Source organism: Ictidomys tridecemlineatus, chromosome 2 (assembly GCF_052094955.1).
Source record: "Ictidomys tridecemlineatus isolate mIctTri1 chromosome 2, mIctTri1.hap1, whole genome shotgun sequence".
In the NCBI taxonomy this organism is placed as follows: domain Eukaryota; kingdom Metazoa; phylum Chordata; class Mammalia; order Rodentia; family Sciuridae; genus Ictidomys; species Ictidomys tridecemlineatus.
In genome coordinates, this window is record NC_135478.1 from 76012505 (window position 1) to 76025663 (window position 13159).

General features: G+C 57.1%; 1 protein-coding gene and 1 long non-coding RNA gene across 7 annotated transcripts in view; one reads left to right on the forward strand and one right to left on the reverse strand.

Moving 5' to 3' along the window:
* The first annotated feature begins 756 nt into the window (after window positions 1–756).
* On the forward strand, window positions 757–7495 carry LOC144375175 (uncharacterized). The gene is made up of 2 exons (XR_013434660.1): window positions 757–1411; window positions 2410–7495. It is a non-coding gene; the product is annotated as an uncharacterized LOC144375175 (long non-coding RNA).
* Window positions 6443–13159, reverse strand: part of Acacb (acetyl-CoA carboxylase beta) — a 124634-nt gene continuing 117917 nt past the window's right edge. For all 6 annotated transcript variants that reach the window (XM_078038943.1, XM_078038942.1, XM_078038944.1 and 3 more), the window contains 4 exons: window positions 9411–9565; window positions 8746–8916; window positions 8528–8664; window positions 6443–7818 (listed from right to left, as the gene is read on the reverse strand). In XM_078038943.1, coding sequence (XP_077895069.1) covers window positions 7692–7818; window positions 8528–8664; window positions 8746–8916; window positions 9411–9565 — 590 coding nt within the window. In that variant the 3' untranslated portion in view covers window positions 6443–7691. The remainder of the gene's footprint in view (window positions 7819–8527; window positions 8665–8745; window positions 8917–9410; window positions 9566–13159) is intronic.

The window sequence follows — 13159 nt, forward strand, 5'->3', positions numbered from 1 at the left end:
CCCTGGGCTGTCTGAAGTCCAACACCTGGACTCCAACCCAACAGGACATCCCAGTCCCAGCAGCTGGTTGAGGTGGGGACCGAGTGACCAGGCCATTTTGGTCACAGCTAGTGAGTGTCACCCCACGTGCTCTGCAGGGGCTGAGGGCAGGCGTGCGCCCCCACTCCTGGGTGCTAGGCTGGGGGACAGCGCCTGAGCCCCGGGGCCCCGTGGGAGCCGGGAGGAGCCCGGCTGGAGCCTGGCCTCAGTTTCTCCCTGCGGGTGGGGGTCGGGGCCGAGGCTGGCCTGAGTCCAGGCCAGAACGTCCAGGGTGCAGGGCGCAGGCTCTGTGCGGGCCAAGGTGACACGGGTGCCAGGAGGAGGTCACGGAGGAGAGGACAGGGCTCAGCTGAGCAAGGTTCTGGGGAGCTGGCGGGGAACTAGACGACACGCGGGGTCCCAGGGCCGCGGCTCCACCGCCCCGTCCATAACCAGGTCCACTCCAGCAGCCGGACAGCAGCAGCCACGGGACGCGCTCAGGCACAGTGGGTCCCATCTGGCCCTCCTCCTGCCACAGGGTAAAATGCTGCTGTCCCGTGACAGGCAGATACTGTCCCCTCCACCAGCACCGACCACATCCTAAGCCCTGGGACCTGCACATGTCACATGACATGGCCAGGGGCACCAAGGGTACAGACAGGACCCCTGTCCTCCTCGGCTGGCCTCACACAGGGAGATGGCCCTGGATCCTCCAGCTGGGCTCCAGAGGGAGGCAAGAGACAAGGCCGGATGTGACGCGCTGCCCTGTGGCCTCTGCGACCGGAAGAGGGCAGGAAGGCCACCGTGCCCTGGAGCCCAGACGCAGGCCTCCCGGCACCCCGCCAGCCCCTTCCTGGGACCACACTGGCTGTCCAGTGTGGGCTTCAGACGGCAGCTGGGGGAGCTTGTCGGAGGTGGGAGGTGACACCAGGCTGGACGTGTGGATGGGACTTCCTGTGGTGAGGACAGAGGTGACCACTTCCTGCCTCTGGAGTCTCAGCCCTCCAAGGTCAGGGGCAGCAGGACAAGACCAGCAAGTGCTGACTCGTGGGCAGCTTCAGTGGCAGCCTAAGGCGTGGGGGCCAGGCCTTGTGCCCTTTGCCCAGGGCCACCTCGTCCCCAGGTCACCTTGTCCCCAGAGCTATGCTCAGCCCAGGAGAACTGCCACCTCAGTACAGCTCCCCAGCTGCCGTGGGATGGGACAACTCTAGCTGCAGAAGGGGGACAGCTCACCTTGGGACCTGCTTCCTCCCTGTGGATGCTCAGCCCGAGGAGCCTCTGGACTCTCTGCCAGGCACGAGGCCAGCCACATGGACAGCACCTTTGGCTAAGGAAGGAACCCGGGTCCCAGACGCTGGTCAGCAGCCGCTCCTGGGGCCCTTCTCCTTGTGGGGTAAGAAGATCTTGCCGTCTGGGTTCCTGCCTGGGCTGAGGTAGGGCCAGCCTCTCTCCCCAGCCTGCCTCTCCCCCCAGCCTCCCCAGTAGCTGGGATTAGAGGTGCCACCCTGTGCCAGGTGATTTGAGGGTTCATTTTTGTGTGTCCCGAGTACCAGGGACTGAACTCAGGGGCACTCGACCACTGAGCCCCATCCCCAGCCCTATTTTGTATTTTATTTAGAAACAGGGCCTCACTGAGTTGCTTAGAGCCTCGCTTTTGCTGAGGCTGGCTTTGAACTAGCGATCCTCCTGCCTCAGCCTCCTGAGCTGCTGGGATGACAGGCATAGGCCACTGCGCCATCTGATTTGGGTTTTTAACAAGAACCCCTTCTAAATGTGGGACCGAGGAAAGGGTGACAAGATGCCACAGCAGAGGGCCCGAGGCTCACTGGGCGGCTGGGTAAGAGACAGGCAGGACAAGACCAGGAGAGTCCAGAACGTTCCTCTCCTGGGGCTGAGGGCCCCGGGCCCTTGCACAGCTCCGAGGTGAGTTATGAGGTGACACCGAGGGCGGACGGGGAAGGTGGTGGACAGCCCGCGGGTCCCTCCTCGGGGTGATGAGCCTGGCCGCCCTTTCTCTACTTCGGGGGTCCACCTCTGCCAGGCGGCCTCTGCTGCGCTTGGAAGGCGACACGCAGAACCTGGGGCGGGAGGGAGGAGGGAGGCGGAGGGATCCAGGGCCTCGGGCCCCACTGTCCTGCGGCGGTGTGAGCGGGTCAGGGAAAAGGTCCTACGACACCCGAATTAAAAGGACTTGGCAGCTCCACGCCTCGCAGGGGCTGCTATCAAACAAAGGAACCCCCACAAAGCACCTCAGAAAACAGGCAGCTGGGAGGACGGAGGAGTAGGAGCCTCGTGCGTTGCCCGAGGAATGTGAAAGGTGGAAGTCGGGGTGGTGCTGCCGCAGAGAAGGCCACGCCCCACAGCCAGGTGACCCCGCCGTCCCACTTCCAGGCGTGAACCCAGAAGAACTGGAAGCGGGGGACACCGCAGCCTTCCTCACAACAGCCAATGTGCAGACGCAACCCGTGTCCGTCAGCAGATGACAGGATGAACACAGCGGTACCTACACTCCATGGAATATTACTCAGCCCCGAAGAGGAAGGAAATCCAGACACATGCTACAACATGAATGAACCTTAAGGACACAGTCACAAAAAGACAGATGCTGTAGGGTTCCAGTTATAGCGAGTAGCTAGAGCTGTAGAATTCATAGAGACGGGAAGCAGAGCGGCAGGTGCCGGGGCGGGGAGGGGCGAGGGAGGAGTTGTCTTTTAATGGATCTGGACTTTCAGCTTTGCGTGGGTCTCAGGGGGAGATGAAGGCACTTGCTGCTCCTGAACTGTACAATTGAAAATGGTGAAGAGGGGCGCCCGCCTGATAATCAGGGACCCCCACGGAAAGCAGGGCCTCTGAGGACTGAGGGACCAACCCCCTCAGGGGACAGAGAGCAGACAGCCAGCACTCAGTCTTATGGGGTTAGCAGCCACTCCAGAGAATCCGGAGCTAAGAGAGCAGTCTGCAAGGTGGTGGGAGGGAGGGAGCCCAGGAGGGGGCAGCCGGGAGCCCAGCGCAGCTTCCCATTCTGTGTGGTCAGCGGGATGCCACCTGGGACCCCCGTGGGGTCGCCACTGTTCTGCTAAAAACAAGGCCAGAGACTTTCCCGGATGATAAGGGCCGATGCCAGGAGGCAGGTGGCAAATGCTTATGTAGAGGTCACTAAGCAAGCCACGGTGACGTTCACCTTATTAGCATAACCAATGCACAGCCGACCACTCGCGGCATGGAGACAGGTGACAAAGAGCACAGGCACAACCCAGGTCCTGCCTCTGCACGGGGTGACATCAAGGGACCGAGTTCCTGCCAAGCCCTGAGATGCCCTTAAAGCCGCCCCGCTTTGTCGCTGGTTGCTGTCAGCCGGGGCTCTCTGGGCCCTTGTGCCGTGTCCCCTCTGGCTTGAGCAGAAGTCCCCAGGAAGCCATTGTGCCTAAGCTCCTCCCAGATCTGGGCTCATCCCTACAGCTCTGCCCCCGGAGCCTGAGTTTGGGTGACAGTCCCGGCTACTCCGGAGGCCGAGGCAGGAGGACGGCCTGAGCCCAGGAGTTTGAAGCCATCCTGGGCCACACAGCCAGACACCCCTGCCACAAACCCAAAGCCAAAGGTTAAGAGGGTAAATTCTGTTATGTCTATCTTAGCACAAGAAAAAATGGATTAGAAAAGAACCTTGTCGACTCTTTGCCTGCATCTCCTACATACTATTCTGCTGGAAGCTACCTGCCACGGGTCAGATGTCACAGGATGTAGAATGTCACCAGAAGCCGATTTTTGACCTCATGTTCCGGCGGAGGCCCCCTCAGTCCGTGGTGGACTCTTGTCCTCGGTGGGTGACCAGAGGGATGTGGAGATGCCTAGGAATACATTCACCCATAAATCCACGCTCCACAAACACTGCACAGGAGTGGAGAACAGGGCTGTGGACCCCAGAGGGGGGTCCGACTCACTGGAGAGGTGGTCAGAGAAGGCTGTATCGTTGGAGTGGGGTTTTGAGGGATGCCTAGGGGTCCTCGAGGCAAAGTCAAGAGGGAAGGCGTTTCCCGCAGGAGACTCCCGCTCCCCTGGAGGTGATCTGACAGTTCCAATCGCCAAGAAGTTGAAACCTTAGAAGCAACTCTGACCCCCAGCCACCAGCTCAGGCTGCCGTAGCCAGACTGCCCAGGCTGGCCGACCCCAAGCCTCGTGCCCCACGGTGTTTGGAGCAGCGTGGCTTTCTGGCCCACAGCAGCCTGGCTTGGGGCGTAGCTGCATGGACAGTGCCCACCAGGGTGGGTTAGTGAAGGCCTTCCTGGGCACAGTGGTCCCTAGGGAGGCGTTCTGTGGCCTGTGCCTAGTTCCCTTCCTGCCTCAGTGGCCTTGGAAGGTCACCCTGGGCATCTCTGGATGTAACACTGCCTACTAGCTGTGACCCCGAGGGTCTCCTAATAGTTAACCACTTGCAATGCCTACCTGTTGGGAGCCCTGGATGTCGGTCCCCAAGGGCTGACGAGGAGGGCTCGGCTGGTGCCTCTGCCCCTGACAGCGCGTGGCACATAGCACGTGCTCAATAAAATAGCAGATGAAAACAAAGCCTCCCGAGGCCCCGATTCCCTCCCGAGGCACAGCCAGCTGCCTCCCCCGGGCACTGTTCTGATTTTCTTGGGGACAGCCAGCTCTCCATAGCCCATCCCTTAAGATAAATGGTAGAGTGTTTGCACAGAACCTTGACACTTCCTCTTGTACCCTGTAAGACCGCTCCAGGTCATTCCCCATCACTCACACAGTGTGAATGCTGTGCAGATTGTTACGTCGTGTGGGGGGAAGTGACAAGATTAAAAACTCAGAAAAAAATATCAGAGCCAGGAAAAAAAAAAAAGAAAAAAAAAACAGGCCGAGGTTCTGTGCAACTACTCTGCTGCGCACTTTAAGGGACTGGGGACCTGGGACTACTGTGGTCCTGGCTACAGGAAAACTCTGGAAACAAACAACCAACAAAACTGTTTTGAAACAAAGTAACTCTGGAGAAGTGTGCTCCTCCTGCAATTCACTCTGAAACGCGGCAAGATTATAAGATGGAGGCACAGGTAAAAGGAGAGACGGAAGATGGACAGGGAGGCAGGACGGCAAGTCCTGCCGTGGGGTGGAGAGGTGGCTTGGGCAGGTGGCCGGGGGCTGGTGTTTGCTTCCAATACCTCCACCTCTGGTGTTTGGAAAACTTCAAAATACAAGTCAGGGAGAAAGTGACCCTAACTCTGGAGGGGAGGCAGAGCATAAGGATGTGAGCCTCGTTTGGACCTTAGGGGCCTCTGTCCATGTGGAGGGATCTGGTCCTGTCCCCCACCCCTGTGGGAGGAGAGCCAGCCTTGTCAAGGAAAGTGAGCCACCTCCAATGGTCTAGCCTCCGGCAGCATCGGCCCGCAGGTAGCCCCTGGTGTCTGTCTGACTCAAGCTGAGCTAAGTAGCCATGTGTAGTCTCCAGGACACAAAATACAACCAGAGCCTCCTCTGCCCACCTCAGCGGGGGCTGCAGGTAGCTTGCTCTCAGCTCTCTACCTGTGGGGTTTACTGATGCAGCCTCTATGGTGCTGGTGTGGGTGGGCTTTAACTGCTGCTTCTGGGTCAAGTGAGCCACGTCTAGGGACAAGAATGTAGCTCACACTCAAACTAATGTGAGCATAAAAAGAAAAAAAAAAAACATAGTTCCTGGGACTTCAGGTATGGCTTGATCCAGGCATCCACAGGACTGGGCCTCTCCATTTCTGGTACCACCTCCTTCTACACTGGCAGGTTCTTTCCACCTGTCAGTGCTGTCAGTCACCCCCAAAGCATTCTAATTGGCTCTGCTGGGAATACACACCTGGGCTATGACCCACCCCAGTGAGGTGGAAATGCCAAGAAAAAATATGCCGGACAGAATAAAAGTGACCATTGTTCTGTGTTTTAGAGACAAAATTGAATAGTCCCTGTATATTGATAAAGTGCAGTGGGGGAGGGGGAAGGCTTCTGCCATTTGGACCCGTGCCAATTCCCAAGGGTGGCTCAAGCCACACCAGACCACCAGGAGCCTCTGTCAGAAAGGAGGGGGCTGGGCTCTGAAGTCAAAGGGGCTGTCCTGTGTGCCCATGGACAGGTGCCTCCACCTCTCTGAGCCTGGCTTTCCTCATCTGCAAAGGAGGGCTGGGCGGCAGTGCTGGGCGACGGAGATGAACAGGGACCCGGCCATGGTTCCTCCAGAGAAGCCTCCTTTGGGCCTCATGGATGGAAGAGGCTCCCTATAATTTGGTTAAATAAAGCCTTTCGGGGCTTAAAGAAGGGGAAGACGTCGAGGACTACAGTCTGGCCCTCGGCTTCCCGCCCTGCGTCCCCAGCTGCTCCAGAGCTGGGGTCTCCGGCGGGCACAGCCAGCGGGCAGCCTGCCTTTTCTGGGCTACGCAGTCAGTCAAGGCCAAAGTGCTTCCTCCAAAAAATAGTTTATTGTGCGCGTTTCCACGGAGCTGGGGGCAGCACGGCCTGTCTGTCCTCCACAACCCAGAGGCCTGCAGCTCCCAGAGCAGCATCAAAGCCCGGGCCCAGCCTCTGTGTGCAACAGCAGGTGATCCAGCAGCTTTCTCCTTCCCTCATGCCACACCACCTTCGTGTGCCAGGGTTGTCATTTGCTGATGGCTAGACTTTTTTTTTTTAAACTCAGGTTCCCGCATCTCGGCCCGAGGCCTCCACAGCGCCCCATGGGCTGCCACCGGCCAGGTGTAATGTCCAGTGTCCTGGAGGAACCACCGCCCAGCACAGGGGCTGGCGGGACCGGATCTCTCCCCCTCACAGGCCCAAACGGCAAGGGCTGGCGGGTGCAGTCTGCAGGGCCAGGGGCTGGGGACACTGTCACCGAGTCCTTCCTGAGCAGACTGGCAGGGTTTCATCGTCTCGTCCTCAGCTGCCCATGGCTCTGCCCTCAGTGCTGGAAGCCACCGTGGACACAGAAGTAACAGGTGAAGAGGGGACAGTGTCCCCAGGGGCCTCAAGGGGGAGGTGGCGGTGACCTTGGCCAAGACGCTCGCTGGTGAGCAAGCTGGGCCTGAGCCTGGGGAGGGCTCCCCTGCATCTGTGTCCCCTGGTCAGGCCTGAGGTGCGCCCGGGGGGCAGGTCCAGCAGGGTCCCTCTTCTCTGAGAGAGGGCCGGGCAGAGCCTGTGACCCTTCGAAGGCCTGCAGCCTGGGACATTTCTGCTCATTTTGCTTCATCTCTTTGAAGAAGTGACCGTCCGCTGACGAGGGCCAACAATCCTAGCGGCTCACCAGGGCCATTTGGGAATTAAATGCCATTTCATTATCTGAATGATTTTAAAAAGACAAACAAACCTCACCCGGGCAGCATCTGCACACTCCTCGGTACAAAAATGGGCTTCTCTGGTCTTGTCCCTAGGGGTCCCCTACCTGGCTGTTGATTCTGCTGAAATAGGTCACGTTTATGTCAAGTGCTGGTCTCAGAGTAAAAAAAAAAAAGAAAAAAAAAAAGGATCCCATGATCTGATAGGAAAGGAGGCGAAGAGCCCAGCCCCAGCCTCCACCCGGCAGGAGTGGGCCAAGGCCAGCTGCCCTGGCAGGGCACACGTCCGCCGGACGCTGCGTTTCTCTGACACAGCAGGCGCCAAGGTCCTGGCTGGGCCTGTGGCCGGTCGCCTGGGTTCTCCCGCCCCTGGTCCTGGAGTACTCAGGTGGACGCCGGGCTCTCGGTGGACGACAGCAGCTGGGCCACCTGGGCCCTCTCGGCCGGGCTGATGTGCTGGCTCAAGTACACGATGCTGTCCATGGCCACGTCGGGGTTCCCCTGGACCAGCCTGCGGGGGAGCAAAGGGCTGGGTCACTCCTGTCGCTTAGTCCAGGGCCCTCGACCTTGGCCGTGTCCTCTTACAGGGGGTGACACATTCGTGAGGGTCAGGACACCTCAAGGGTAGCACCATCCTCTCTGGTCACTGGCCGGGTGATGGACTCTCTGTTTATCTTTCCTTTTGGTGCTGGGGGTTGAACCCAGGGGTGCTCTAGTGAGTCACATCCCCAGTTTTTTCTGGTTTTTGAAACACTGTCACTCGGGCCTTGCTGAGTTGTTGGGGCTGGCCTCCAACTTGTGATCCTCCCACCTCAGCCTCCCTGATCTCTGGGATTACAGGTGTGATGCACCTGAGGTGAGTACCCAGCTTCATACCCTAAATGGGGTCCTGCTGCCCTCTGGAAAGGCTGGCAGTGGGACAGGAACCCAAACTCCAGGTCTAGAGGGACACCCACCAGGTTCTGGGTGTGACATGGGACAAGTCACCCTCCAGATTCCAGCAGGAATCACAACAGAAGGCATCGTGGTATCTTTGTGGCCTCCCAGGTCTCTGGGCCTCCCCCTGGCCTGGTGCTGGGAGAGGGGACGCTGGGCAGTGTGGTCCCCTGGTGGAGCCGGGCAATCGGGCCTGGCACCTTGCTACCAAAGACAGTGCGGGTTCCTGCAGCCCTGGAGCTGGGCAGCTGGAGAACAGGCCGGGCTGGGGACAGGACACTCACCCGCGGATGGTCTTGAGGGCGGAGTCGCGCCGCAGGTACCTGATGTTCTCCTGGATGGCGGAGCGCAGCCCCTCCCCCGCCTGCCAGTGCTGCTCCAGCCACTGGACCACCGCCTGGTTATTGTCCCACAGGTAGGCCTGGGGGGGACAGGCTGCTCAGATGGGACCCTGCACGGGGCAGGCCCCTGGGACCCCGGCTCGCCCCTGCCCCAGGCCCACCTTGACGGCCCCTTCGGTCTCCACGAACCAGCGGCGCAGCATGGACTGCACGTGCTCCTGGCCCAGGTCGCCGCTGGCGCGCAGCACCTCCTGCTTGACCTGGCCTTCCAGGAGGAGGCGGCGCAGGCGCCAGTACAGGAAGGTGCGGGCCGTCCTCCACTCCAGCACGTCCTGTGGGCGGCCAGGCTGAGCAACTGTCCCTCCCGAGCTGTCCCCCTCCAGACAGGCGACAGGCGACAGCGAGGTCGCTGTGCGTGGGGGAGGGACGCTGCCCCGCAAGGGGCAGAGCCCCGCCTAAACCAGCACCGGCCACCTCCCCCTCTGGGGACACGCGACATTCCAGCAGGAGAAGCTGGCACGCAGTGGAGGTGATTATGGGATGTCCTCTTGGGGACATTAGGCCAGGGCTTGGGAGAACCCGGGTGGCACGAGGGCTCCCTTGGGTCCTCGCCTTGGTCAACACTAATCTCGAGCTTCCTGCTACCACCTGGGACTGTGTAGGGCTCCCTGCTCCCAGCCTAGGGTGTCATTGTGCCGGTGCCACCAGCATGGAGACTTTTGTTTTAAGCTCCTCAGGTGACTCCCAGGTCGGTCCCCCCCCCCTCAGCCCCACTCTCCTCCCCGGTGGGGCCCTGGTGGCCTCAGGGGGTCCTCCCCCGCCTTACGGAGATGACGCCCTTCTCCAGCATGCGGCCCGGCGTGTCGTGGAGGTCGGCGAACTGCACCGCCACCTGGTGGTAGATGGGGAGCAGCAGCTCCTCGCGCGCCCTCAGCCGGCCCTCCAGCTCCCTGCGCTCCTTCTCCGGGAGCTGGGCCGTCCCTGCGGGGGCAGAGGAGCCGCTCAGGACCCGGGCGCACCTCGGAACACGGCCACACAGGGCAGGGCTGGAGGGTTTTTTTTGACAGTGCATAAACGTCTGCAGGACAGGCGGGCCCCATGAGATACTGGGGCGTTAACGCTGATGTTCTCCCTAAATCAAGCACCTTCTGTGGGCTCAGGAATAGACTCATGTCGGCAGGACGGTGTCCTACATGCAGCTTTAACTCTGACCCTTCTGTCAGGCCCTCTGCTCCACAGCATACTATCAATTACTATTTTAATACAAATTATAAAATGCAATAAGAAGCCCCGTCCAGTGGCACACGCTCGGGAGGCTGAGGCAGGAGGATGGGAGTTCAAAGCCAGCCTCAGCAACAGAGTGAGACCCTGTGTCTAAATTCAATATAGAATAGGGCTGGGGATGGGGCTCAGGGGTCAAGTGCCCCTGGGTTCAATCCCCAGGACCAAAAAAAAAAAAAAAAAAAAAAAGAAGAAGAAGAGGAGGAAGAAAGAAAATATTCCTATAAGAAGGAGACTTTGTAGTTAGAATCTTCCTATCAAAGATTTAAAGAAATAATGCCAATTGTACACAAATCCAGAAAATAGAACAGACTTCCCAAATCCCCAAGGTCCGCACTACCCTGATGCCAAAACAAAGAACTCACACGTACTGGGCCACACATCTGGGGAAGACTCAGTGATAAAGCCGCTGCCATAACGTGGAGAACAAACGGACACCTGAAGCAGACCACCCCTACAGACCTCGATGAAGCAAAGCCGTCGAACAAAATGGTGCAACTTTGATGTCCAGCTGGCAATTCCAAAGGGACAATTTGTGGCTCTCCAAGCTCGTGCAGAAGCTTTCTGATTTGCTGTCACCCCACTTATTGATTCTTGGTGTCACTTCCCGGGCTCCAGGGTTTTGAACTCGGGGCCTGGGCCGACGTGAGGGGTGTGGAGCCGTTTCTTCTGGCGGCTGCAGTTCCCGGTCTGGATCTGTGGTCTTGGTCCGTTTTGAGTTGACTTGTGCAGGGCGGCAGGTGAGGGTGTAGTTCCACCCTTGGACACGTGGATACCCAGTTTTCCTATTTACTTAAAGGCTGTCTTTTCTCCAAGGCATGTTTTTGGCACCTGTGTTGACTATCAGATGACGTCATCCGTCTATCTGCTCTCCACTGCTCTTCGTGTCTGTCTGGATGCCGCTGCCATGCGTTCTGGTACCGCAGCTCCGTGGGGCACCTGGAGGCCCAACGCTGGGATACCTCACGCCTGCTCTTCTGGCTCAGGACTGCCTGGTTATTCTGGGTCTTTTATTCTTCCAGATGTATTTTAGGACTGTGTGTGGCCCTCAGTGAAGAATGTCATGGGCACTGCGGTGGGGACTACACTGAACCTGTGTAACACTCAGGGCTGTTTTGACTGTACTGATTCTGTCTACCCAAGAACGGGGGAGAAAAATCTTTCCCAGCTGCTCCTCCAGGAGGATGAACATCCATAATAGACAAAGAACTCAACCCTTACCACGAAAAACGACCCAATTAATAAACAGGCAGAAGAACTCAACGGATTTCCTCAAAAGAGGCAACACAAATGGCCAACAAATATATAAAAAAATGTTCTACCTCCCTAGCCACCAGGGAAATGCAAATCTAAACTACACTGAGATGTCACCTCACTAGGATGGCAGTCATCACGAATACAAACGATGATAGACGCTGGTGAGGACCCGGGGAAAGGGACACTCCCACGTTGTTCGTAGGACTGGGAACCAGCACAACCACTCTGGAAAGCAGTATGGACAGTCCTCAAAGGTCTAGCTCCCACTCCTCGGTATTATCCAAAGACCTAGAATCACCACCCTCTATGTGTCCTCTAGGGACACAGGCATGTCAGTGTGTACAGTAGCACAGTTCACAATAGCCAAGTTATGGAACCAACTGGGTGCCTGTCAACAAATGGATGAATGGGTAAAGAAAATGTGTACGGAGTTCTACTCAGCCATACAGGATGGAATGATGGCCACGGGCAGTGGCTCAGGCCTGTCCTCCTAGCAGCTCAGGAGGCTGAGGCAGGAGGATGGCGAGTTTAAAGCCAGCCTCAGCAACAGTGAGTCCCTAAGCAACTCAGTGAGACCCTGTCTCTAAACAAAGTACAAACTAGGGCTGAAATGGGGCTCAGGGGTCGGGGGCCCCTGAGTTCAATCTCTGGTATGCCCTCCCCACTAAAAAGAATGAAGTGACGGCATTTGCTGGCAGATGGATGGAACTGGAGAACATGGTGCTAAGTGAAATAAGCCAGACTCAGAAAGTCAAGGGTCAGATGTTTCCTCTCAGATGCAGAAACTGCTGCAAAATCAGGGAGGGGGGGACAGAAGGGAGAGGAAGGGGACTGAGGGGGAGGTGGAAGGGACGGGAAGAGGGAAGAGTGGTGGAGAGCAACTGACCCACTGCTCTGTACGTCCATGAAGAACCACCATGAAGGTCCCCTCAGGCCTCTCTATAGAGCACTGATTCCAAAACCAAGAATCAACAGGAGGAAGCCCAGCAGAATAAAGGGAAGGGGAGGGGGAGGGCAGAGAGGGAAAGAGGACGCGCTGGGGACTGAGGGGCCAGCTGGGCTCCGTGCAGGTGTTCTCATGTTGAAACAGACCCACTCTTGGGCCCCACTATGATGCACTAATGAAAACGTTAAATAAATAGGATTTTGTCACCACAATTCTAACCCCAACACTTCAATTGTTATACTTTGTGCTAAGAAATAAATTCACAGTGGTGTTATAGGTTCAGCATCCCTGACCCCAAAATCCAAAATCCAAATGCTGCAAAACCTAGAGCTTGTAAAGTGCCGTCATGATGTCACAGTGGAAAATCCTGGACCTCGAGGCACAGGTCGCCATCAAATTACAGGTGCATAACAACGTGCATAAATCACCTTCAGGTTTTATACATAAGGTGTCGAGGAAACATAAATGAGCTTGGGGTTTAGATGTGGGTCCCGTCTCCAAGAGACCTCATTGTACAGATGCAAATATTCCCAAGTCCAAAAAAATTGCCATCTGGAATATACCTGTTCCCAAGGGATAGTAAACCTGTGTGTGTGTGTGTGTGTGTGTGTGTGTGTGTGTGTGTTAATGTTAAAATAATTGACTTGGAAATACAAATATTTGGAAAAATCTCACAATTACCATAGCTGTGTTTGGTGTGTCTTTACTGCATATTTTTTTTTTAAAGAGAGAGAGAGAGAGAGATAGAGAGAGAGAATAGACCTTTTTTGTAGAAGGACACAACACAATGCCTTTATTTTTATGTGGTGCTGGGAATCGAACCCAGGTCCTGACTGCGCTGGGCGAGCGCTCTACCACTGAGCCACAACCCCAGGTCTTTACTGCATTTTTTAAAAAAATATTATTTTAGTTGATGGATTTTTATTGATTGATTGATTGATTGATTGATTGGTATTGGTACCAGAGATTGAACTCAGGGCCACTCGGCCCCTGGGCCACACCCCCAGTCCTATTGGTATTTTATTTAGAGGCAGGGTCTCCCTGAGTTGCTCAGGGCCTCACTTGTGCTGAGGCTGGCTTTGAACTCGCCA